This window comes from Ranitomeya imitator, chromosome 2 (genome assembly GCF_032444005.1).
Source record: "Ranitomeya imitator isolate aRanImi1 chromosome 2, aRanImi1.pri, whole genome shotgun sequence".
NCBI classification, from domain to species: Eukaryota; Metazoa; Chordata; class Amphibia; order Anura; family Dendrobatidae; genus Ranitomeya; species Ranitomeya imitator.
In genome coordinates this window covers 247,736,606-247,759,946 of record NC_091283.1, presented here as the reverse complement: position 1 = coordinate 247,759,946, position 23,341 = coordinate 247,736,606, and the positions used below count along the sequence as shown (strand labels likewise).

Below are 23,341 nucleotides of genomic sequence, written 5' to 3'. Positions count from 1 at the left end.
ATTCCCCGTGCACGCTACACAGCCAGAATGTGACCCTGCTGAAAGTCAGGTTCCCCTTCCCGCATACCATACCACCTTACACGGGGACAAAGAGGAAGGTGCAGATGAAAGTGCAGGTTCCTTCATCAGGTGTGGGGGGGGAATACTCTTTGGCGATGTCACTGGCACAGGGCCCCTCATAGTACGCAAAAGTGTCGCTGCTGGTGGGAGGCGCCCCCGCCGTGCAAACACTCCGCCGTACTTTGAGGGGCCCTGTGCCAGTGCCAATGCCAAACAGTGGGCCCCCCCTGCTTGCTCAGGATCACAGCACTTGCAAAGTTGAAATACTTACCTCGCCCTGCTCCACTGCCGTGACGTGGTCCAGATTTCCTGGGCCCACAAAATACTTGAACCAGCCCTACCCCCAACAACTTTAGCCAAATGACCCCCAATTTCCAATGCCTAACTATTATTTTAAGGGAAATTAAGATTGACAAGCTTCATTAAGAAGAATGAATGCTTTTGCCATTAAAATGGGCACTCTAGGTGTTTTCCTGGCCCCAACTCACTGCCGACTATGCTGCCCCATTGACTTGCATTGTGTTTCATGTTTCGGTCGATCACGATTTTACGACATAATCGGCCGATTTAACTCGACCCGACTTTTGAGATAGTCGGGTTTTGCGAAACCCAACTCGACTCTAAAAAAGTCAAGGTCGCTCAACCCTAGACGTCACATTACATCATTCTTATCTATGGGAATAACAGATGGACAGAACTGGAGAGGTGAGGACTCTGGAAATGTCTGTAGTGAGATTTATTAATGTGTCTCTCCATTACCAGGATTACACAGTGGTGAAGAAGACCTCTAGTGATCGCTGTCAGGACCCTGTGCTTGAGGGATGGGGAAGACCCCTCAGCCCAATCACAGGGCCTCCACCTCACCCCCTGATCCATGAGGACATCAATGACCAGAAGATCCTAGAACTCATCTACAAGATGATTGAGCTGCTGACTGGAGAGGTGACACTGCTGGGAATGCTGGGACATTATGCAGTAACACTATGAAGGGATCGGGGGATGACGGTATCATTGTATGTGTCAGGTTCCTATAAGGTGTCAGGATGTCGCTGTCTATTTCTCCATGGAGGAGTGGGAGTATTTAGATGGACACAGAGATCTGTACAAGAACGTCATAATGGAGGTTCCCCAGCCCCCCACATCTCCAGGTAATAGACAGGACTAAATACACACGGCCTATAATAATCTGTATGTAAAGAATGAATTCACTCCCTGTATGTGTTTCCTCCAGATCTTTCCAGTAAGAGGACAACACCAGAGAGATGTCCCCGTCCTCTTCTTCCACAAGACTGCAAGCAAGAAGATCCCAATGTTCCTCAGGATCATCAGGTAGATGGAGAGAAGATGTCAGGAGATCTCCCTAGGCCGATTTCACACTTCCGTTTATTTCCGATCCCGGAAAAACCAATACCGGAGATATCAGTGTCCGTGTGTGTAATACTTGCGGCACATGTGTGGCAACCGTGTGCTGCCTCAGTACCACACAGACGGCCGCCTGGGAAGAAGCGCTACTGTAAGCGCTGTTCGCCTGTGACGGGTGCTGACGACGGCTCTCATCATTCTCCACTGCTCTGCCAGCGATCGGCGTGAGCAGAAGAGAATGATGAGTTATATTAAAGTCTGAACGATGACAGCAGGTGGGGGCTTTTGGGACTATTACTCCCATCATCCGACACTTGCTGCCGCTAATAACAGTGACAGCAGGAGCGGATGATCGGGGTCCCCAAGTTGTTATTTTTTTATATATTTTAATAAATAATAAATAAAAAAACGGCATTGGGTCCACCGCATTTTTTGCAACCAGCCTTACTAAAGCTCACAGCTGGGGGCTGGTATTCTCAGGCTGGTAAGGGGCTATTTCTTTAGGCCCCCCTCCAGCCTGAAAACAGCAGCCCGCAGCTGCCCAGAAAAGGCGCATTTCTTAGATGCGCCAATTGTGGCACTGTGCCCGGGTCTTCCCACTTGCCCTGTAGCGGTGGCAAGTGGGGTTAATATTTGTGGGATTGATGTCACCTTTATATTGTTAGGTGACATTAAGCCCACGGCTTAGTAATAGAGAAGTGTCTATAACCCACCTATCCATTACTAATCCTATAGTTATATGTAAATAAAGACACAGCCAGAATAAAGTCCTTTAATTGAAAAAATTACAGACTCCTTTATTAAGTTCAAAGTAAACCATACGTACTGCATTGCCTAATTCCACCAAAGTCCTCGATCTCCTGTAATAAAAGTAAAATAAAAAAACAGCAATATACCATACCTGTCTGTCGTTCTGCCCCACGCTGTAATCCATGTCTGGGTGGCAAATAGTTTTCAGCCTGAAGGGTGCCATGATGCGACCGTCCAGGCTGAAAACTACTGGTGAATGAGCTGCCTCAGTGACTAGCTGTGACATCATCACTGCCATTTTCCCACAGTCCTGAGGTCACCGCTGGTCTATGATGCTGTGCTCTTATCAGCTCATTCACCAGTTCTCAGCCTGGGTGGTCGCATCTTGGCACCGTCCATGTTGAAAACTAATTATCCTCCAGACATGGATTACGGCGTGGGACAGAACAATGGTGAGGTGAGGGATATTGTTGTTTTATTATTTTTGGTTTATTACAGGAGATCGAGGGCTTCAGTGGAATTAGGCGAGGTCATAAGGTTGGTTTAATTGAGAATATTAAAGGAGTCTGTCATTTTTTTTTTCCAATTAAAAGACTTTATTCTTTGCTGTGTCTTTATTTACCATATAACTATAGGATTAGTAATGGATACGTGTCTAAATCTCCATTACTGAGTCGTGGGCTTGATGTCACATGACTAGTGTTGAGCATTCCGATACCGCAAGTATCGGGTATCGGCCGATATTTGTGGTATCGGAATTCCGATACCGAATTCCGATACTTCCCGCGTATCGGATACCGGAATCGGAAGTTCCCATAATTCAAACTGAACGCAGCAGCCAATGAGGAATGATTGGAAGTGTGGGCACATCCTGTTTAGCATGGTGGGCATGTAAGTACTGGCAAGGCTGTGATTGGCTGCTGAAATGATGTCACTCTGCACTATAAAAAACGCTGCTGCCATTTTGCGCTCACTCTGCTGTGATTTCAGTTAGGGACAGGACGCTGTGTTCTAACTGAGGGCCAGTTGAGCTAGCTAATTGCTTTATTTTCCTTTCCAAAGGCTAATTTAGCAAAACGCTGTGTGTTCTTCACTGTTCACCTTGCTCTTGCCTTGCAGCGCTGTTTTAACAGCGTTCTGCAAGGTCTCTGTGTGTGTGTGTGTGTGCAGCTCACTCTGTAGTCTGTGTGCAGCCATATACCCGGTTGTATTCAGCTCAGGGGGGGTTCACACTGCCTCACACAGTTGTCCTTTTTTGCTCATAGTGCAGCCTGCTGCACATTTTTTCTCAAATTTCCTATTAGTGTTTTTCCACCCGTCTCCAGCTAAATTGTGGAAAAACACTACATAGGATAACCTAGAGGGGGGTTTTTGGGCCTTGCAGCGCCGTTTACGGCTGTCTGCACGGTCTCCGTGTGAGCCCAGCTCACCCTGTAGTCTGTGTGCAGCCATATCCGGTTGGATTCAGCTCAGGGTTCGTTACTGGCTCATACCTTGAGAAAAATTTTCCTTTTTTTCAAATAGTGCAGCCTGTTTAAAAATTTTTAAAAAAATTCCCTATTAGTGTTTTTCCACCCGTCTCCAGCTAAATTGTGGAAAAACACTACATAGGATAACCTAGAGGGGTTTTTTTGGGCCTTGCAGCGCCGTTTACGGCTGTCTGCACGGTCTCCATGTGAGCCCAGCTCGCCCTGTAGTCTGTGTGCAGCCATAGCCGGTTGGATTCAGCTCAGGGTTCGTTACTGGCTCATACCTTGAGAAAAATTTTCCTTTTTTTCAAATAGTGCAGCCTGTTTAAAATTTTAAAAAAAAAATTCCTATTAGTGTTTTTCCACCCGTCTCCAGCTAAATAGTGGAAAAACACTACATAGGATAACCTAGAGGGGGTTTATTGGGCCTTGCAGCGCCATTTACGGCTGTCTGCACGGTCTCTGTGTGAGCGCAGCTCGCCCTGTAGTCTGTGTGCAGCTATAGCCGGTTGGATTCAGCTCAGGGTGCGTTACTGCCTCATACCTTGAAAAACAATTTCCTTTTTTTCAAATAGTGCAGCCTGTTTTAAATTTAAAAAAAAAAATTCCTATTAGTGTCTTTCCACCCGTCTCCAGCTAAATAGTGGAAAAACACTACATAGGATAACCTAGAGGAGGGGTTTTTGGCCTTGCAGCGCCGTTTACGGCTGTCTGCACGGTCTCCGTGTGATTTAAACTAGCTCTGTAGCCCGATCTGCACAAAAAAAAAAGTAAAGTTCACCAAACACAACTTAACACTTGTGTAGGCCACATTTGAAAAATAATAAAGTTTAGTCCACACTTTACAACATTAGTGTTTCTTACACCTGTTAGGAGGAGCATTTCAGGAATTAGCACACTAAGGCCTTAGTACTTTTCTGCTTATCTTTATCTGTCAACCAAGATGAAGAGGGCAGGGAGTAAGGCACGTGGGCGTGGGCGCGGAGCAGGGAGAGGAGCAGGGAGAGGACGTGGTGATTCTGTGCCTGCTGCGGGCGCCGGTGACTCGTCGTCACTCAGTTTCAGCAGGAAACAGTCCTTCATGCGCAGCTTTGTCGGAGAGCGCCGTGCACCGCTGCTGCGTGAAGACCAAATTGAAGCCGTTGTCGGGTGGATGGCAGCTAACGCCTCGGCATCGACTTCAGTTAGTGCCACATCCTCTCAGGCACAGAGCACTGGAGAGCAGCCATCTGTCTCTTCACCACCTGCCAAATTGGCCAGGCAGTCAGAGAGCCCAGGACAGGAGCCGTCTCTACTTCTGTTCTCTGAATCTCTTGGCTTGGAAACAGGGGGCCAGCCAAGCAGCATTGGAGAAATGGAAGAAGAGGCAGTGTGCAGTGATGCCCAACAGCTTTTTCTCTCTGACTCTGAAGAGGCGGGTGGGCCAGTGCCTCCGGTGACCACAGCGCAGTAAGCATCTGATGATAAAACTCAGGTGCCGCTTTCTGGTGCGTACTGTGCTGCCGAGACTACCCAGGAGGAGCAGTTGGTGGCAGAGGGTAGTGGAGATGATGAGGTCCTTGACCCATCGTGGCGTGAGGAACAGGAAGGTGGTGGGAGCAGCTCTGAGGAAGAGCTTCCCCTTACGGGCCAAAGAGGGAGAGGGAGGGGGAAGACTGCGGAGCCTGTAGCCTCCACTTTGGCACCCGTTAGGAGCCTGTCTCTTTCCAAAGCCAAAAAGGGCGCTCCCAAGACTTGCAGTGCCTGGTCCTTTTTTGACACAGTTGCAGATGACATTTGTTTTGTCAAATGCAAGCTGTGTCATCAGAAAGTAAAAAGAGGGAAAAATGTCAGCAACCTCAATACCACAAATATGTGGAAACATGTGCGGACCAGGCACGCGGTGGAGTTACAGAAACAGACTGAAGATGTAGGCCAACCAACAGCGGCAGCTACCACCTCTTCAGCTCGTGTTGCCTCTTCCTCCAGCTCACGCACAGCTGGTTTGGCTTCCTCCCAGGATCGCCATGGAAGAACCTCTGGCACTGTTGTCCAGAGACCTTGTGTAATTCCACCCACAGCACCACCTTCCCAGTCATCCTCACACTCCCAGTCTACTCTACAGCCATCGGTAGTACAGGCATGGGAGAAAAGGCGGGCATTCTCGGCCAACCACCCCCGAGCACAGGCTCTGAATGCAGGCATTGCCAAACTGTTGTCCCTGGAAATGCTCTCGTTCAGGCTGGTGGAGACTGACAGCTTCCGTGACTTGATGGCATTGGCAGTCCCACAGTACAAGGTGCCCAGCCGCTTTTACTTCAGCAGGCAGGCTGTCACTGCCCTGAACAGGCATGTTGAGGCAAACATAAAACATGCGCTACTGAACGCCGTCAGTAGCAAGGTCCACCTCACCACCGATGCGTGGACCAGTCAGCATGGACAGGGGCGATATGTTTCCCTCACTGCCCATTGGGTTAATGTTGTTGAGCCAGGTACAGATCGTGCGAGTGGCGCAGGACGTGTCCTGCCCACTCCAAGGATTGCAGGAATCCAGTCTGTACGCATCGACTCCTCCTCTTACACCAGTTCCTCAGATTCCTCTCTGCAGGATCCGTCACAGTCCACCTCCACATGGACCCGTGAACGTTTACCTATGACCGACATGAGCACAGCCGTGGCCAAACGTCAGCAGGCCGTCTTGAAACTAGTTTCATTGGGGCATCGAAGCCACACAGCGCAGGAGCTCTGGAATGCCATCAAGCAGGAGAGCGATGTGTGGTTACTGCCAGCGAATCTCCAGCCAGGCATGGTAGTGTGTGACAATGGCCGAAATCTGGTGGCAGCTTTGGCCCTTGGCAACCTCACTCACATCCCATGTCTGGCACATGTGCTCAATTTGGTTGTGCAGAGTTTTCTGAGGGACTATCCGGATCTTGATGCCCTGCTGCACAAGGTCCGCCTAGAGTGTGCTCACTTGCGGCGTTCCAGCATGGCCAGATCCCGCATTGCTGCTCTGCAGTGCCGATTCCGCCTTCCGGAACACCGCATCATATGTGACCTACCTACCCGGTGGAATTCCACGTTACATATGTTGGAGCGGTTGTGTGAGCAGCAGCAAGCAGTTATGGAGTACCAGCTGCATCAGGCGCAAAGAAGTCGCAGTCAGCGCCGATCAGACTTCACAACCACAGAGTGGGCCACTATGAAGGACGTCTGCCAGGTTTTGCGTCCTTTTGATTATTCCACGTGGATGGCAAGTGCAGATGATGCACTAGTCAGCATGACTGTCCCCCTTATCTGCCTGCTTCAGCAAACTTTGCAAGGGTTAAGGGATGATGTTGTGGAAGAGGTGGAGGATGAGGAGTCACGTTTTCCATCAGCTTCTGGAGAGTCAGCGCCACGTGGTTCCTCACAAAGGGGTACGCAGGGGCCAATTTGTGAGGAGGATGAGGAGGAGTCAATGGAGGAGGAAGAGCTCCGTCCAGAGGAGGGAGCGACACAATTGTCCAGTGGTCAGTGTGTACAGCGAGGGTGGGGTGATGACGAACGGGCAGAGATCATGTCTCAAGCAGGGGACAGCGTTTCTGGGCCAGTTGGCACTCTGCAGCACATGGTGGATTTCATGCTGCAGTTCCTGAGAAACGACCGCCGCATCGACCACATTCTCAACATGCCTGATTATTGGGTGTTCACCCTCCTCGATCCTCGCTACCGGGACAACGTCCAAAACCTCATCCCTGCGTTGACCCGGGAGCGTAAATTGCGGGAGTACCACGACACACTGGTGAATTCCATCATCTTCTCCTGTCCAACTGAGAGGAGTGCTGCTAGTGCTTTACAAAGCAGCTCAGTGCGTCGAGGCAGTGGGGGAGGCTCTGCCCAAAGAGGGAGCAGAAGCAGTGCCTCTGCCCAAGGCAAGCCCAGTATGGCACAACTCTTGCACACTTTTGTGTGCCCGCCCCAAATGTCTACACCATCACCGGCGGCTCCAGTCAGCAGGAGGCAACGGTTCCGTCAGATGGTGACAGACTACATGGCTTGCCCTCTTAGTGTACTCCCAGACGGCTCTTCCCCGTTCAAGTTTTGGGTCTCTCAGCTGGATACATGGCCAGAGCTAAGCCAGTATGCATTGGAGGTGCTGGCTTGCCCTGCGGCTAGTGTCTTATCGGAACGTGTCTTTAGTGCCGCAGGTGGTGTACTAACAGACCGTCGCATGCGACTATCCTCCGATAACGTTGATCGGCTTACTTTCCTGAAAATGAACCAGGCCTGGATCTCGCAGGAATTTGCCACTCCTCTGCCTGATTAAGTAATTGGGTGTCATCCAGGTCTCCTGCTGTGTTCATCTTTCTACCACCTGAACTGCTATTCCTGGGCTCCAACACCGCCAGTTGCGGCTCAGAAGTGCAGGCTGCACAGTAAAAACATACGACCCAGTGTTATTGGGTTTCAGTAACCTCAGCTGATCCCCAGCTGTGTAGCCGGCAATGTGTCCTGCGACCGCCACGCTGGCACAACAACCTAAATGTAAGGGAACCTGTCCCCCCCCCCGTCGTTTGTTACTGAAAGAGCCATCTTGTGCAGCAGTAATGCTGCACAAGGAAAAGGTAGCTCTTTTTTTTTTAGCTCCTTGCACACGCAGAACTTAACACTTATAAAATGTGTTCACTGATACCGTTATACTGTCCCGGAGCTGGGACTTTCCTTCGTAATGTGACGCAGCACAGCCGTCATTCCTACCCCCTTGGTGCCATGCGCTGCCTCCTCAGCGTTGTTTTAAGCTGTCACGGAGCCTGCGCTGTTCTGTTATCCCTTGGGCATGCCCTATTTGCGCTGCCTGTCTTCTGACATAATTTGGTGTCAGGCTGGCTGCGCCTGTGCGGCCGCGCTGCCCAAGATCCCGCCTCGCAGTGTCTTCTGATTGAGTCACACTGCGGGCCTGGGATCCATGGGCATGCGCAGTGCATATCTTCCCCTCGGGCTCTCGCTCATTTCCCTCCGCCTTCTTTAGACTGTGCGCCGTCAGCTGATCCCTAATAGCATGCCACGGCCGTGACACCGCACAGTCTGAAGAAGAGGGAAGGAGGGGAGTGAGAGTCGAGGATATGCACTGTGCATGCCCATGGTTCCAAGGCCCGCAGTGGGATTACGTTAGACGAGACTGCGAGGTGGGATCTGGAGCAGCGTGGACGCACAGGCACTGACAGCCTGACACCAAATTATGTCAGAAGACAGGCAGCGCTAATTGGGCATGGCCAAGGGCTAACAGAACAGCGCAGGCTTCGTGACAGCTTAAAACAACGCTGAGGAGGCAGCGCACGGCACCAAGGGGATAGGAATGACAGCTGTGCTGTGTCCCATTACGAAGGAAATTTGCACCTCCGGGACGGTTTAACGGTATAAGGGGACACATTTTTAGTGTTTACTTCGGTGTTTGCAAGGAGCATAATTAAAAGAGCAACCTTTTCCTTTTGCATCCTTAGTGCTGCACAAGATGGCTCTTTCAGCTACAAACGTCTTGGGGGGGGGGGGTTAAAGGTTCCCTTTCAACTTGCTCCAATCAGGCTTCGGCCTACACTCTGTTCCTCTGCTCCTCCTGCTGTCCCTGGGCTCTAACACCGCCAGTTGGTGCCTGGAAGTGCTGTGTGCACAGTCAACAGTCGCTCCTCTGTTATTGGGGTTCAGTAACGTCAGCTGATCCCCAGCTGTGTGTGCGGCAATACCTCCAATCTGCTCCTCCTGCTGTCCCTGGGATCTAACACCGCCAGTTGGTGCCTGGAAGTGCTGTCTGCACAGTCAACAGTCGCTCCTCTGTTATTGGGGTTCAGTAACGTCAGCTGATCCCCAGCTGTGTGTGCGGCAATACCTCCAATCTGCTCCTCCTGCTGTCCCTGGGCTCTAACACCGCCAGTTGGTGCCTGGAAGTGCTGTCTGCACAGTCAACAGTCGCTCCTCTGTTATTGGGGTTCAGTAACGTCAGCTGATCCCCAGCTGTGTGTGCGGCAATACCTCCAATCTGCTCCTCCTGCTGTCCCTGGGCTCTAACACCGCCAGTTGGTGCCTGGAAGTGCTGTGTGCACAGTCAACAGTCGCTCCTCTGTTATTGGGGTTCAGTAACGTCAGCTGATCCCCAGCTGTGTATCCGGCAACGTGTCATGCGACCGCCACGCTGGCACAACTAAAATGTAAGGGGACCTGTCCCCCCCCCTAGGCGTTTGTTACTGAAAGAGCCACCATGTGCAGCACTAATACTGCACAAGGGAAAGGTCGCTCTTGAAATTATGCTCCTTGCAAACGCTGAACTACACACTCATGTAATGTGTCCCCTCCCACCGTCCAACCGTCCCGGAGGGTCCTTTGTAATGTGACGCAGCACAGCCGTCATTGCTACCCCCTTGGCACCGTGCGCTGCCTCCTTAGCGTTGTTTGATTCCGTCATGGACCCTGCGCTGTTATGTTATCCCTTGGCCATGCACAGTTTGCGCTGCCCGTCATCTGACATCATTTGTTGTCGTCCTGGCTGCGCCTGTGCGTCCACGCTGCCCGAAATCACACCTCGCAGTGTCGTCTAATGTGATCCCACAGTGGGCCTGGTATCCATGGCCATGCGCAGTGCATATACTAGCCTCTCACTCCCCTTCTTCACGCTTCTTCAGACTATGCGGCGTCAGCTGATCCCTAATAGCATGCCACGGCCGTGACGCCGCACAGTCTGAAGAAGCAGGAAGGAGGTGAGTGAGAGGCGATGATATGCACTGCGCATGCCCATGGATCCCTGGCCCGCAGTGGGACTACATTAGATTACACTGCAAGGTTGGATCTCGGGCAGCTTGGACGCACAGGCACTGCCAGCCTGACACCTACATGATGTCAGAAGACGGGCACCGCTAACTGTGCATGGCCAAGGGATAACATTACAGCGCGGGCTCCGTGACAGAACCAAACAACGTTGAGGAGGTGGCGCCCGGCACCAAGGGGGTTGGAATGACGGCTGTGCTGTGTCACATTACAAAGGAAAGTCCCACTTCCGGGATGGTTTGACGGTGTGAGGGGACACATTATATGAGTGTGTACTTCAGCGTTTGCAAGGAGCATAATTTTCGGAGCCACCATTTTCCATGTGCAGTATTACTGCTGTACAAGATGGCTCTTTCAGCAACAAATGCCTGGGGGGAGGGGTTAAAGGTTCCCTTTCAACTTGCTCCACTGCAGGCTTCGGCCTACACTCTGCTCCTCTTTGATTCCCTGGGTTTCAACACTGTCAGTTGCCACCTGGAAGTGTTGTCTACACAGAAAAAACACTAGGTGATGTGTCAGTGGGGTTCAGCACCGCCAGCTGTTCCCCTGCTGTGTAGTCGGCAACGTGTCCAGCACAAGCCACGCTGGCACAACAGAACAAAAGCTGCCACCAGTGCAGGCTTCGGCCTACACTCTGCTCCTCTCCTCCTCCTGCTGACCCTGGGCTCAAACACCGCTAGTTTTTGCCCGGAAGTGCTAGCTGCACAGAGAAAAAAAACAGCCAATGTGTTAGTGGGGTTCAGCAACGCCAGCTGTTCCCCTGCTGTGTAGCCGGCAACGTGACCTGCAAACGCCACGCAGGCACATGAACTGAAATTAAAGGGAACCTGGCCCCACCCCCCAGGTGTTTCTATGTATAACAGCCACCTAGTACAGCAGTACTGCTGCATTTGTACAAGGTGGCTGACTTTTTATCCTTGCCCACGTGGAACTCAACACGTACAAAATGTGTCTCATTGAGACCATTCCACTGTCCCTGAGGTGTGACTTTCCTTTCTAATGATACGCAGCACCCCCCTTGTTAGCGTTTCCCGTCTTTTGACATCATGGTTAGCTGGCTGCGCCTGTGCATCCGCCCTGCTAGAAACAACGCCCCTCGTTGTCATATTTATTTTGTCAGCGAGGGTGTGGTTTATGGGCACGAGCAGTGCATATGTTCGCCTGTCTTAACTCATCTCCTTCCGCCTTCTTCAGACTGTGCGGCCTCCTGGCCGTGGTAGGCGAAAAGGGATCAGCTGAGGCCGCCCAGTCTGAAGCAGGTGTAAGGACATGTGTGAGCGGCAAACATATTTACTGCAAAAGGGCACGAATCCCAGCCACGCAGTGTGTTTTTTGGAAAACACACTGCGGGCCTGGGATTCATATTCATTGCTAACCGCAACGGCCAACATGAAATGAGGTGAGAAGACAGGCAGCGCTCACAGCGCATGGCCAAGGGATCACAATAGCGCAGACTCCTGTACAGCTAATAACAACGCTCATGAATCTGCGCCCAGTACCTAGGTGCAAATTTTGACACCTGTGCTGCGTCTCCTTAAAAAGACAAGTCACGCCTCCACAACTGTTTGACAGTATAATGGGCTAAATAGTGTACGTGTTTTATTCAGCGTGTGCAAGGAGCAAACTAAATAGAGCAACCTTTTACTTGTGCAGCATTAATGCTGCACAAGGTGTGACTCTTGTACCTTGCAACACCTGAGGGGGGGGTTAAAGGTAACCTTTGAAATTGGTTCAACTAGGCTTCGGCCTACACTCTGCTCCTCTCCTCCTCCTGCTGACCCTGGGCTCTAACACCGCCAGTTTTTGCCCGGACATGCGATCTGCACAGAGAAAAACACCAGTCAATGTGTCAGTGGGGTTCAGCAACGCCAGCTGTTCCCCTGCTGTGTAGCTTGCATCGTGTCCAGCACAAGCCACGCTGGCACAACCGACCAAAAGCTGCCACCAGTGCAGGCTTCGGCCTACACTTTGCTCCTCTCCTCCTCCTGCTGACCCTGGGCTCTAACACCGCCAGTTTTTGCCCGGACATGCGATCTGCACAGAGAAAAACACCAGTCAATGTGTCAGTGGGGTTCAGCAACGCCAGCTGTTCCCCTGCTGTGTAGCTTGCATCGTGTCCAGCACAAGCCACGCAGGCACATGAACTGAAATTGAAGGGAGCCTGCCCCCCACCCCCAGGTGTTTCTATGTATAATAGCCACCTTGTACAGCAGTACTGCTGCATTTGTACAAGGTGGCTGACTTTTTCTACTTGCCCACGTGGAACTCAACACGTACAAAATGTGTCTCATTGAGACCATTCCACTGTCCCTGAGGTGTGACTTTCCTTTCTAATGATACGCAGCACCCCCCTTGTTAGCGTTTCCCGTCTTTTGACATCATGGTTAGCTGGCTGCGCCTGTGCATCCGCCCTGCTAGAAACAACGCCCCTCGTTGTCATATTTATTTTGTCAGCGAGGGTGTGGTTTATGGGCACGAGCAGTGCATATGTTCGCCTGTCGTCACTCATCTCCTTCCGCCTTCTTCAGACTGTGCGGCCCCATGGCCGCGGCATGCGAAAAGGGATCAGATGAGGCCGCCCAGTCCGAAGCAGGTGTAAGGACGTGTGTAAGCGGCGAAAATATTTACTGCTCAAGGCCACGAATCCCAGCACCGCAGTGTGACTTTATGAAAAGGCACTGTGGGTCTGGGATTTATGGCCATCGTTAACCGCAGCGGCCAACATAAAATGAGGTCATAAGATGGGCAGCGCTAACAGGGCATTGCCAAGGGATAACACCAAGGCGTTATTTGGGACACCTGTGCTGTGTCTCCTTAAAAATACAAGTCACGCCTCAACTACAGTTTGACTGTAGAATGGGCTAAATTGTGTACGTGTTGCATTCAGCGTGTGCAAGTAGACAAATTAATCGAGCAACCTTTTACTTGTGCAGCATTAATGCTGCACGAGGTGTACCTTGCAACACCTGAGGGGGGTTAAAGGTTACCTTTGAAATTGGTTCAACTAGGCTTCGGCTTACACTCTGCTCCTCTCCTCCTCCTGCTGACCCTGGGCTCTAACAACGCTAGTTTTTGCCCGGAAGTGCTAGCTGCACAGAGAAAAACACCAGCCAATGTGTTAGTGGGGTTCAGCATCGCCTGCTGTTCCCCCACTGTGTAGCCGGCAAAGTGTCCTGCAAACGCAATGCAGACACAAAGCTGACTCCAGTGCAGGCTTCGGCCTACATTCTGCTCCCCCTGCTTACCCTTTGCTCCAACATCACTAGTTGGGGCTGTAGGAAGCCAATCTTTGATAGGCAACGCATCTGGGTTCCAGCTCCGCCAGCTGGTTCTCGGCAGTGTTCTTGTCACAGGTACTCCCTCGTGCCAAGCCTGGTTTCAGCACCGTCAGCTGTTTCCGGGTTGTGTCAAGTTCACTGAGACGCCTATGCTTGCCCTGTCGTGGTGCGGTCGGGTTAGCCAACTCCAGGGTGCCTCCAGTTTAGGAGCTTCCTATGTGGGCTGCGTGAACTGGTAGTCAAGGCTGGTTCTGTAGTGCCAGTAGGCCCAGCTCCCCCTGTAGGACTGTTGGGGTTCGGTAACTGCGGCTGCCTCGCGGCCTAGCTGTTCTTTCCTCTCCTGTGGACCTTCGGGTCCACCACCTGGTTCCAGCACCGTCAGCTGGTTCCGGGCCGAGCCTTTGGCTTAGGTGCCTCCTCCTGGGTATCCGAGTTCCGCCAACGCCAGGCGGTCCTTGGTAGTGCTTTTAAGCGCGGGCACCTACAGCTTAGTAACCGGGTTCCAGCACCGTCAGCTGGTCCTCGGTCGTGCCATTGGCTCTTGCACACTGGGGCAACGCATCCGGGTTCCAGCACCGCCAGCTGGTTCTCGGCAGTGTTCTTGTCACAGGTACTCCCTCGTGCCAAGCCTGGTTTCAGCACCGTCAGCTGTTTCCGGGTTGTGTCAAGTTCACTGAGACGCCTATGCTTGCCCCGTCGTGGTGCGGTCGGGTTAGCCAACTCCAGGGTGCCTCCAGTTTAGGAGCTTCCTATGTGGGCTGCGTGAACTGGTAGTCAAGGCTGGTTCTGTAGTGCCAGTAGGCCCAGCTCCCCCTGTAGGACTGTTGGGGTTCGGTAAATGCGGCTGCCTCGCGGCCTAGCTGTTCTCTCCTCTCCTGTGGACCTTCGGGTCCACCCCCTGGTTCCAGCACCGTCAGCTGGTTCCGGGCCGAGCCTTTGGCTTAGGTGCCTCCTCCTGGGTATCCGAGTTCCGCCAACGCCAGGCGGTCCTTGGTAGTGCTTTTAAGCGCGGGCACCTACAGCTTAGTAACCGGGTTCCAGCACCGTCAGCTGGTCCTCGGTCGTGCCATTGGCTCTTGCACACTGGGGCAATGCATCCGGGTTCCAGCACCGCCCGCTGGTTCTCGGCAGTGTTCTTGTCACAGGTACTCCCTCGTGCCAAGCCTGGTTTCAGCACCGTCAGCTGTTTCTGGGTTGTGTCAAGTTCACTGAGACGCCTATGCTTGCCCCGTCGTGGTGCGGTCGGGTTAGCCAACTCCAGGGTGCCTCCAGTTTAGGATCTTCCTATGTGGGCTGCGTGAACTGGTAGTCAAGGCTGGTTCTGTAGTGCCAGTAGGCCCAGCTCCCCCTGTAGGACTGTTGGGGTTCGGTAACTGCGGCTGCCTCGCGGCCTAGCTGTTCTCTCCTCTCCTGTGGACCTTCGGGTCCACCACCTGGTTCCAGCACCGTCAGCTGGTTCCGGGCCGAGCCTTTGGCTTAGGTGCCTCCTCCTGGGTATCCGAGTTCCGCCAACGCCAGGCGGTCCTTGGTAGTGCTTTTAAGCGCGGGCACCTACAGCTTAGTAACCGGGTTCCAGCACCGTCAGCTGGTCCTCGGTCATGCCATTGGCTCTTGCACACTGGGGCAACGCATCTGGGTTCCAGCAACGCCAGCTGGTTCTCGGCAGTGTTTTTGGCACAGGTACTCCCTCATGCCAAGCCTGGTTTCAGCACCGTCAGCTGTTTCCGGGTTGTGTCAAGCTCACTGAGACGCCTATGCTTGCCCCGTCGTGGTGCGGTCGGGTTAGCCAACTCCAGGGTGCCTCCAGTTTAGGAGCTTCCTATGTGGGCTGCGTGAACTGGTAGTCAAGGCTGGTTCTGTAGTGCCAGTAGGCCCAGCTCCCCCTGTAGGACTGTTGGGGTTCGGTAACTGCGGCTGCCTCGCGGCCTAGCTGTTCTCTCCTCTCCTGTGGGCCTTCAGGTCCACCACCTGGTTCCAGCACCGTCAGCTGGTTCTCGGCAGTGTCTTTTGCTCTTGTACCTTCTGCTCCCCATCCTGGTTCCAGTACCGTCAGCTGGTTCCGGGCAGAGCCTTTGGCTTAGGTGCCTCCTTCTGGGTATCCAAGTTCCACCAACGTCAGGTGGTCCTTGGTAGTGCTTTCAGGCACGGGTACCTCCTGCTTAGTAACCGGGTTCCAGTAACGTCAGCTGGTCCTCGGTAGTTCCATTGGCTCTTGGACCTTCGGCTACCCATCCAGGTTCCAGTACCGTCAGCTGGTTCTCGGCAGTGTCTTTTGCTCTTGTACCTTCTGCTCCCCATCCTGGTTCCAGTACCGTCAGCTGGTTCCGGGCAGAGCCTTTGGCTTAGGTGCCTCCTTCTGGGTATCCGAGTTCCACCAACGTCAGGCGGTCCTTGGTAGTGCTTTTTAGCACGGGTACCTCCTGCTTAGTAACCGGGTTCCAGTAACGTCAGCTGGTACTCGGTAGTTCCATAGGCTCTTGAACCTTCGGGTAGCCATCCGAGTTCCAGTTCCATCAGCTGGTTCTTGGCATTTTCTCAGCCTTCTTGTACCTTCTGCTACATTTCCAAGTTGAAGACCCTAAAGTCGACGACCCGGAAGACCACCCCGATGACGACGACGACGACGACCCGGAAGACCACCCCGATGACGACGACGACGACGGCGGAGACGACGACGGCGGAGACGACGACGGCGGAGACGACGACGGCTGAGACGACGACGGCTGAGACGACGACGGCGGAGATGACGACACTGGAGACGACGACCCTGGAGACGACGACATGGAAGACCGAGAAGCAGAAGAACAAGAGGCTGCAGAACAAAGAGCAGAAGAACATTAAGCATAAGTCTTAATATCAGAGCAAAAGATATTATCTAAATTATATGCAGAAGAAGACTAAGCAGTGTATGGGGGTGAGTCCGTTCCTCCTCGTGGTGCCCCTGGATAAAGCCTGATGCTGCAGGCCAAACTGAACGCGGACAAATGTAACTTTTGTGACTGGCAGAACGGAAGGTGTAATCTTCAAACTTTTATAGATAACAACTACAGGAATGCCTGTCACAAATGAGAATATGATGAAGAAGTAGAATAGGAAGAATAATAACAGTGGAATAAAAAGAATATGTAGAATAGGAAGAATAATAATAGTTGAATAAAATGAATATGAAGAATGTAATAAAAAAAAAAAAAAAAAGGTAAAGGATGAAGAAGAAGATGAATAAGGTGAAGAAGAAGTTGATGTCAAAGATGCTGATGATGATGAAGATGAAAGTGTGGGAAAAGTAAGAAAAAAAAAGAAAAAAAAGAAGGGGAAGGGCGTGGAATAGTGAAACATCAATATCTGACAAAATAAAAAAAAAAAAATTACATAGTCAATATCTTTGTCACTTCGAACGTCTTAAAAAAAAACAAAAAACATGCTATTCTATTTGATTGGGATAAACCTCTATGACTTTAATGTCTCCGCCACCTCCCCAAATACATCCGGCATTATTCTTAGTTGTTTTCCTTCATGTAGAATGAACCTACAAGGCAAGAAAGGGTTTATTTTAATTCCGATATTTTGGTTCCATTGACTTGCATTGGGATCGGGTATCGGTATCGGCGATATCCGATATTTTTTGAATATCGGCCGATCCTATCCGATACCGATACTTTCCGATATCAGAAGGTATCGCTCAACACTACACATGACAATACAAAGATGAAATCAACCCCACAAATATTAACCCCTCTTGCCACCGCTACAGGGCAAGTGGGAAGAGCCGGGCAAAGTGCCAGAATTGGCGCATCTAATAGATGTGCCTTTTCTGGGCAGCTGCAGGCTGCTGTTCTTAGGTTGGGGGGCAATATCCTTGCCCCCTTACCAGCCTGCGAAAAAGGTTCAAGCCACCAGTTATACGGGTTTGTGTCCTACATACAAGGGGGACAGAGAGATCACGTGAGGACCTTGTGAGAACCTTAAAGCAGGAAGGGACTACACCACCACGCTAGAAGGAAGGCTTCTAACTCCACCTGGTAAATGGGGAATCCCAACTCGCTTCCAAGCCAGTCAGATCCTACCTGTACCTGTGATTTGGTGCCCTGGACTGTGGCTGCTTGAATTCATCAGTAAACCAGGTAAAGAGAGTGCAAACTTGTGTCCTCCGTTTCCTTGCTACACCACCCACGATCTTTATCTATACACCGGAAGCCCTGGGGACCCAGCTTCATCTGTGGGAAGCCATACCCTCACTACATCCACAAGATCTCCACAGAGGACCCCTTTAAGCAGCATCGGTCACCCTGACCGAATACCACAGGTGGCATCACGAGCACAAACTTTATTTAATGACCCTTTAAGGACATTCCCTTTTACTTGGGCGCCCAGGACCATGGACCGGATTGCTGCCATTGTGGCATCCCCCTTAAGTACCAGACCCAGTACCGAGTACCCCACGGCCCTGGCGGGTGTCCCACACTCACGTGGCGGCACACAGAGGTAGGAAAAATGGGAACTTTGTCTCTTTAAATCCTCGTTGGTTTATTGTAAGGCAGCATAAACCAACTTGTGGGGAAAACAAATGTAGAATTTTCAGTTAAAACTGGAGCAAAATAACAAAAGAAAACAAAATGTTGCAGCACAGTCCGTATGTTGCGGGTGGCACCCCGCTCTGGAGCAGCACAGTCCGTATGTTGCGGGTGGCACCCCGCTCTGGAGCAGGACAGGTTCAGTCTGTGCTTGACGAGCCACAAAGCCTCTGGAGTCCTCTCTCCAGGCTAGCTGAACCCAGACTGTCTGTAGAGCTCTGTTATTTCAACCCAAGCCTGTAACTTCCACATCATGTGATTGATCACATGACCATGTTCTCATGCAAGTCCTGGAGGGTCTATTAGGGGAGATAAAATGGACCTTCTCCCACCCGCTCTGTGAAGGTCCACATAAAACCAACCCTGTTTATGCAACTTAACCCTCACAACACGTAGTGTGCTGGAGAAAAATGCTCTGGTTTCACACCACTGACGCCGTTAAGCGCAGTGACACGTATCTCCCCTCTATCACCTTACCAGTGACTGTGTCACATTGTGTAGACACCGGTGAAGGTCTTGGGCTCAGTTTTGTTTTATCCACCAGTATTATATGTTTTATACTTGTGTAATGAGAACGGTGGAGCTGGCAGGATTAGAGCTGATCATAGATGGGACTTCTCCATCTGTCGGTGACTTTTACAATATTTGTTTCAGGGTGAAGATCTGACCCATATTAATACTACAGAGACATATGTGAGGGGTGATGAGCGGTGTAAAGAGGAGATTCCCACATATGGCTACCCAGGTGAGTAGTGACCACTAAATGCAGAGAAGTCACAGATTCTACTCATCACCGGCTGTGGCTGCTTTATCGGTGGTGTAGTCCGGCCGTATTACCATGATCACCATTTTGCCTCTGGACCACAACATTCTCCTCCACCCAAAACTGTTCTAATGACTTTGGCCATTAAAAGCCCTTTTCTATAGAACTTTCACCCTGGAAGATCCACCTACCCCCTGAGATTAGAAGACTCTGACCATTACCTGCCCAGATCTGTAAACTACAAAGCCAAATGACAGCGTAGGGGTAGAATGTGCTGACAAGATAGAAATATATTATGATGAGAAAACGGAGGGTAATGATGCTGTTGGCTTCCAAAATCTCTGATATGGGAAGAAGGAAAAAATCAGGGCTTTGAAGAGAGCTGCCAAGTGCTGAGCACTTCAAAACAAATGAACGTAAAAAAAAGTGCTAAAGTTAGGGTTAGGGCTAGGGTTGGGGCAAAAGTTAAGATTGGGGCTAAACTTAGGGTTAGGGTTGGGGCTAAAGTTAGGGTTAGGGTTAAAGTTAGGGTTAGAGTTGGGATTAGGGTTTGGATTAGGGTTAGGGTTGTATTAGGGATAAGGTTGGCATTAGGGTTACGTTTGGGATTAGGGTTAGGTTTGAGGTTAGGGTTGAGATTATGATTAGGGGTGTGTTGGGCTTAGGGATTTGATTAGGGTTAGGGTTGGGATTAGGGTTAGGGGTGTTTTGGCATTAGGGTTGTGATTAGGGTTATGCCATAGGGTTAGGGGTGTTTTGGGGTTAGGCTTTTGATTAGGGTTTTGGATTGGGTTGGGATTAGCGTTAGGGGTGTGTTGGGGTTATGGTTGGAGTTAGAATTGGGGGGTTTCCACTGTTTAGGTACATCAGGGGGTCTCCAAACGCGACAGTCAATTTTGCGTTCAAAAAGTTAATTGGTGCTCCCTCCCTTCTGAGCTCTGCCATGCGCCCAAACAGTAGTTTACCCCCCATATGGGGTATCAGCGTACTCTGGAATGATTAGACAACAACTTTTGGGGTCCAGTTTCTCCTGTTACCCTTGCGGAAAAAAATTGGGGGCTAAAAAATCATTTTTGTGGGACAAAAAAGATTTTTTATTTTCATGGCTCTGCGTCAAACTTCTGTGAAGCACTTGGGCATTCAAAATGATCACTACATATCTAGATAAGTTCCTTTGGGGGTCTAGTTTCCAAAATGGGTTCACTTGTGGGGGGGATTCTACTGTTTAGGTACATCAGGGGCTCTGAAAATGCAACATGACACCCGCAGACCATTCCATCAAAGGGGACATAGTATCACTCTACACAGTAAAAGGACCACCCCCCCATTTAAAACAGTATCCTCAAAAAATAAAATAAATACATCACTGCAGTAATAATATCCTGTAATTCGCCCCTATGGTAATAATATCCCCCATCCTGGGTCCTGTGTGTCTCATTCCTGGCTTCAGCCATATGTTCTCCCATCCTGCCCTCATGAGTATCCATTCTGCCCCATATGATCTCCCCATCCTGCCCCATCTGTCTCCATCATATTCATCCTGCCCCATGATCCAATCCTGCCCCCATGTCTTTCATTCTGCCCCGTGTCTCCAATCATGCCCCGTATCTCCATTCTTGCCCCACCTGTCTCCAGTCCTGCCCCCAGTGTGTCCAGCATTCTGCCCCAGTGTGTCCAGCATTCTGCCCCAGTGTGTCCAGCATTCGGCCCCCAGTGTGTCCAGCATTCGGCCCCAGTGTGTCCAGCTTTCTGCCCCCAGTGTGTCCAGCATTTTGCCCCCAGTGTGTCCAGCATTCTGCCCCCAGTGTGTCCAGCATTCTGCCCCCAGTGTGTCCACCAGCATTCTGCCCCCAGTGTGTCCACCAGCATTCTGCCCAAGTGTGTCCACCAGCATTCTGCCCCCAGTGTGTCCAGCATTCGGCCCCCAGTGTGTCCAGCATTCCACCCCAGTGTGTCCAGCATTCGGCCCCCAGTGTGTCCAGCATTCGGCCCCAGTGTGTCCAGCATTCTGCCCCCAGTGTGTCCAGCATTCTGCCCCCAGTGTGTCCAGCATTCTGCCCCCAGTGTGTCCAGCATTCTGCCCCCAATGTGTCCAGCATTCCGCCCCAGTGTGTCCAGCATCCCGCCCCCAGTGTGTCCACCAGCATTCTGCCCTAGTGTGTCCAGCATTCTACCCCAGTGTGTCCAGCATTCTGCCCCTAGTGTGTCCAGCATTCTGCCCCCAGTGTGTCCAGCATTCTGCCCCAGTGTGTCCAGCATTCTGCCCCAGTGTGTACAGCAGTCTGCCCCCAGTGTGTCCACCAGCATTCTGCCCCAGTGTGTCCACCAGCATTCTGCCCCAGTGTGTCCACCAGCATTCTGCCCCAGTGTGTCCACCAGCATTCTGCCCCAGTGTGTCCACCAGCATTCTGCCCCAGTGTGTCCACCAGCATTCTGCCCCAGTGTGTCCAGCATTCTGCCCCCATTGTGTCCATCATTCAGCCCCTAGTGTGTCTAGAATTCAGCCCCGGGCCCCCTGAATCGCTGCTCTCAATATTAAAAAAAAAATGAAGTTCTTACCTGACCGCGCTCCTGCGGCGAAAGCGAAGCTCCCTCCACTCAGCTGAAGCGTGAACTTGCCCCGGCAACTGACACTGACGCCAGCCGTCATTTTTTCCTTCCACATTGTTTCAGTTGCAGTGATATCGGATGAATCTCGCTTCTCTCCCTTCTGTGCTGCTGAATGTGATCATATGGTCCCTACAAGACCAGGTCCAGTCTTTCTGGCCAAACTTCACTTTTATGATTGACAACATTAAATGTGCAGTGAGGCCAAGTGTGAATTTCTGGACAATAACAGAGTTTCCCTTTATCCCGACTTTTCAATTTCTTATTAAACCAACTAACTTCATACAAGATTGTGATACACATAATAAACAGTACACCGGTGCCATGATGTATCTCTGAGTTGTGCGTGGCTGATGGCTGTAATATACAGCGGGTGCGGAAAGTATTCAGAAGAAGACTTTAAATTTTTCATTGTTTCATTGCAGCCATTTGGAAATTCAAAAAAGTTCATTTTTTCTCATTAATGTACACTCTGCACCCCATCTTCACTGAAAAAAACAAACAAAAATGTAGTAATTTTTGCAAATTTATTAAAAAAGAAAAACTGAAATATCACATGGTCATAATTATTCAGACCCTTTGCTCAATATTAACCCTTTTGAGATAGTACAGCCTTGAGACTTTTTGGGAATGATGCAACAAGTTTTCCACCCCTGGATTTGGGGATCCTTGGCCATTCTTCCTTGCAGATCCTCTCCAGTTCTATCAGGTTGGATGGAGAACGTTGATGAACGGCCATTTTCAGGTCTCTCCATAGATGCTCAATTGGGTTTATGTCAGGGCTCTGGCTGGGCCAGTCAAGAATGGTCACAGAGTTGTTCTGAAGCCGCTCCTTTGTTATTTTAGCTGTGTGCTTAGGGTCATTGTCTTGTTGGAAGGTGAACCTTTGGCCAAGTATGAGGTCCAGAGCACTCTGGAAGAGGTTTTCATCCAGGATATCTCTGTACTTGGCCGCATTCATGTTTCCTTCAATGACAACCAGTCGTCCTGTCCCTGCAGCTGAAAATCACCCCCATAGCATGATGCTGCTACCACCATGTATAAATGTTGGGATTGTATTGGGCAGGTGATGAGCAGTGATACCGCTGAGAATTATCACCAAAAAGGTCTATCTTCATCTCATCAGAGCAGAGAATCTTATTTCTCATAGTCTGGGAGTCCTTCATGTGTTTTTAGCAAACTCTATGCGGCTTTCATATGTCTTGCACTGAGGAGAGGCTTTTGTCAGGCTACACTGCCATAAAGGCCCGACTGGTGGAGGGCTGCAGTGATAGTTGACTTTGTGGAACTTTCTCCCATCTCCCTACTGCATCTCTGGAGCTCGGCCACAGTGATCTTGGGGTTCTTCTTTACCTCTTTCACCAATTGCTCAGTTTGGCTGGATGGCTAGGTCTAGGAAGACTTCTGTTGGTCCCAAACCTCTTCCATTTAAGGATTATGGAGGCCACTGTGCTCTTAGGAATCTTGAGTACTGCAGAAATCCTGTTGAAACCTTGGCCAGATCTGTGCCTTGCCATAATTCTGACTCTGAGCTCCTTGGCCAGTTCCTTTGACCTCATAATTCTCATTTGGTCTGACTTGGACTGTGAGCTGTGAGGTCTTATATAGACAGGTGTGTGCCTTTCCAAATCAAGTCCTATCAGTTTAACCCCTTAACAACATCGGGAGTAATAGTGCGCTGGAGTCGGACTCCCTCCCTTTGAT

General features: G+C 50.9%; 1 protein-coding gene across 3 annotated transcripts in view; it reads left to right on the top strand.

The window, feature by feature from the left end:
* Positions 1 to 23,341, top strand: part of LOC138662900 (oocyte zinc finger protein XlCOF22-like) — a 115,964-nt gene that overhangs the window by 79,172 nt on the left and 13,451 nt on the right. For 2 of the 3 annotated variants that reach the window (XM_069748896.1, XM_069748897.1), the window contains 4 exons: positions 823 to 1,002; positions 1,085 to 1,208; positions 1,292 to 1,389; positions 18,922 to 19,012. In XM_069748896.1, the coding sequence (XP_069604997.1) occupies positions 823 to 1,002; positions 1,085 to 1,208; positions 1,292 to 1,389; positions 18,922 to 19,012 (493 nt within the window). The remainder of the gene's footprint in view (positions 1 to 822; positions 1,003 to 1,084; positions 1,209 to 1,291; positions 1,390 to 18,921; positions 19,013 to 23,341) is intronic. The other variant, XM_069748898.1, reaches the window with a different exon arrangement.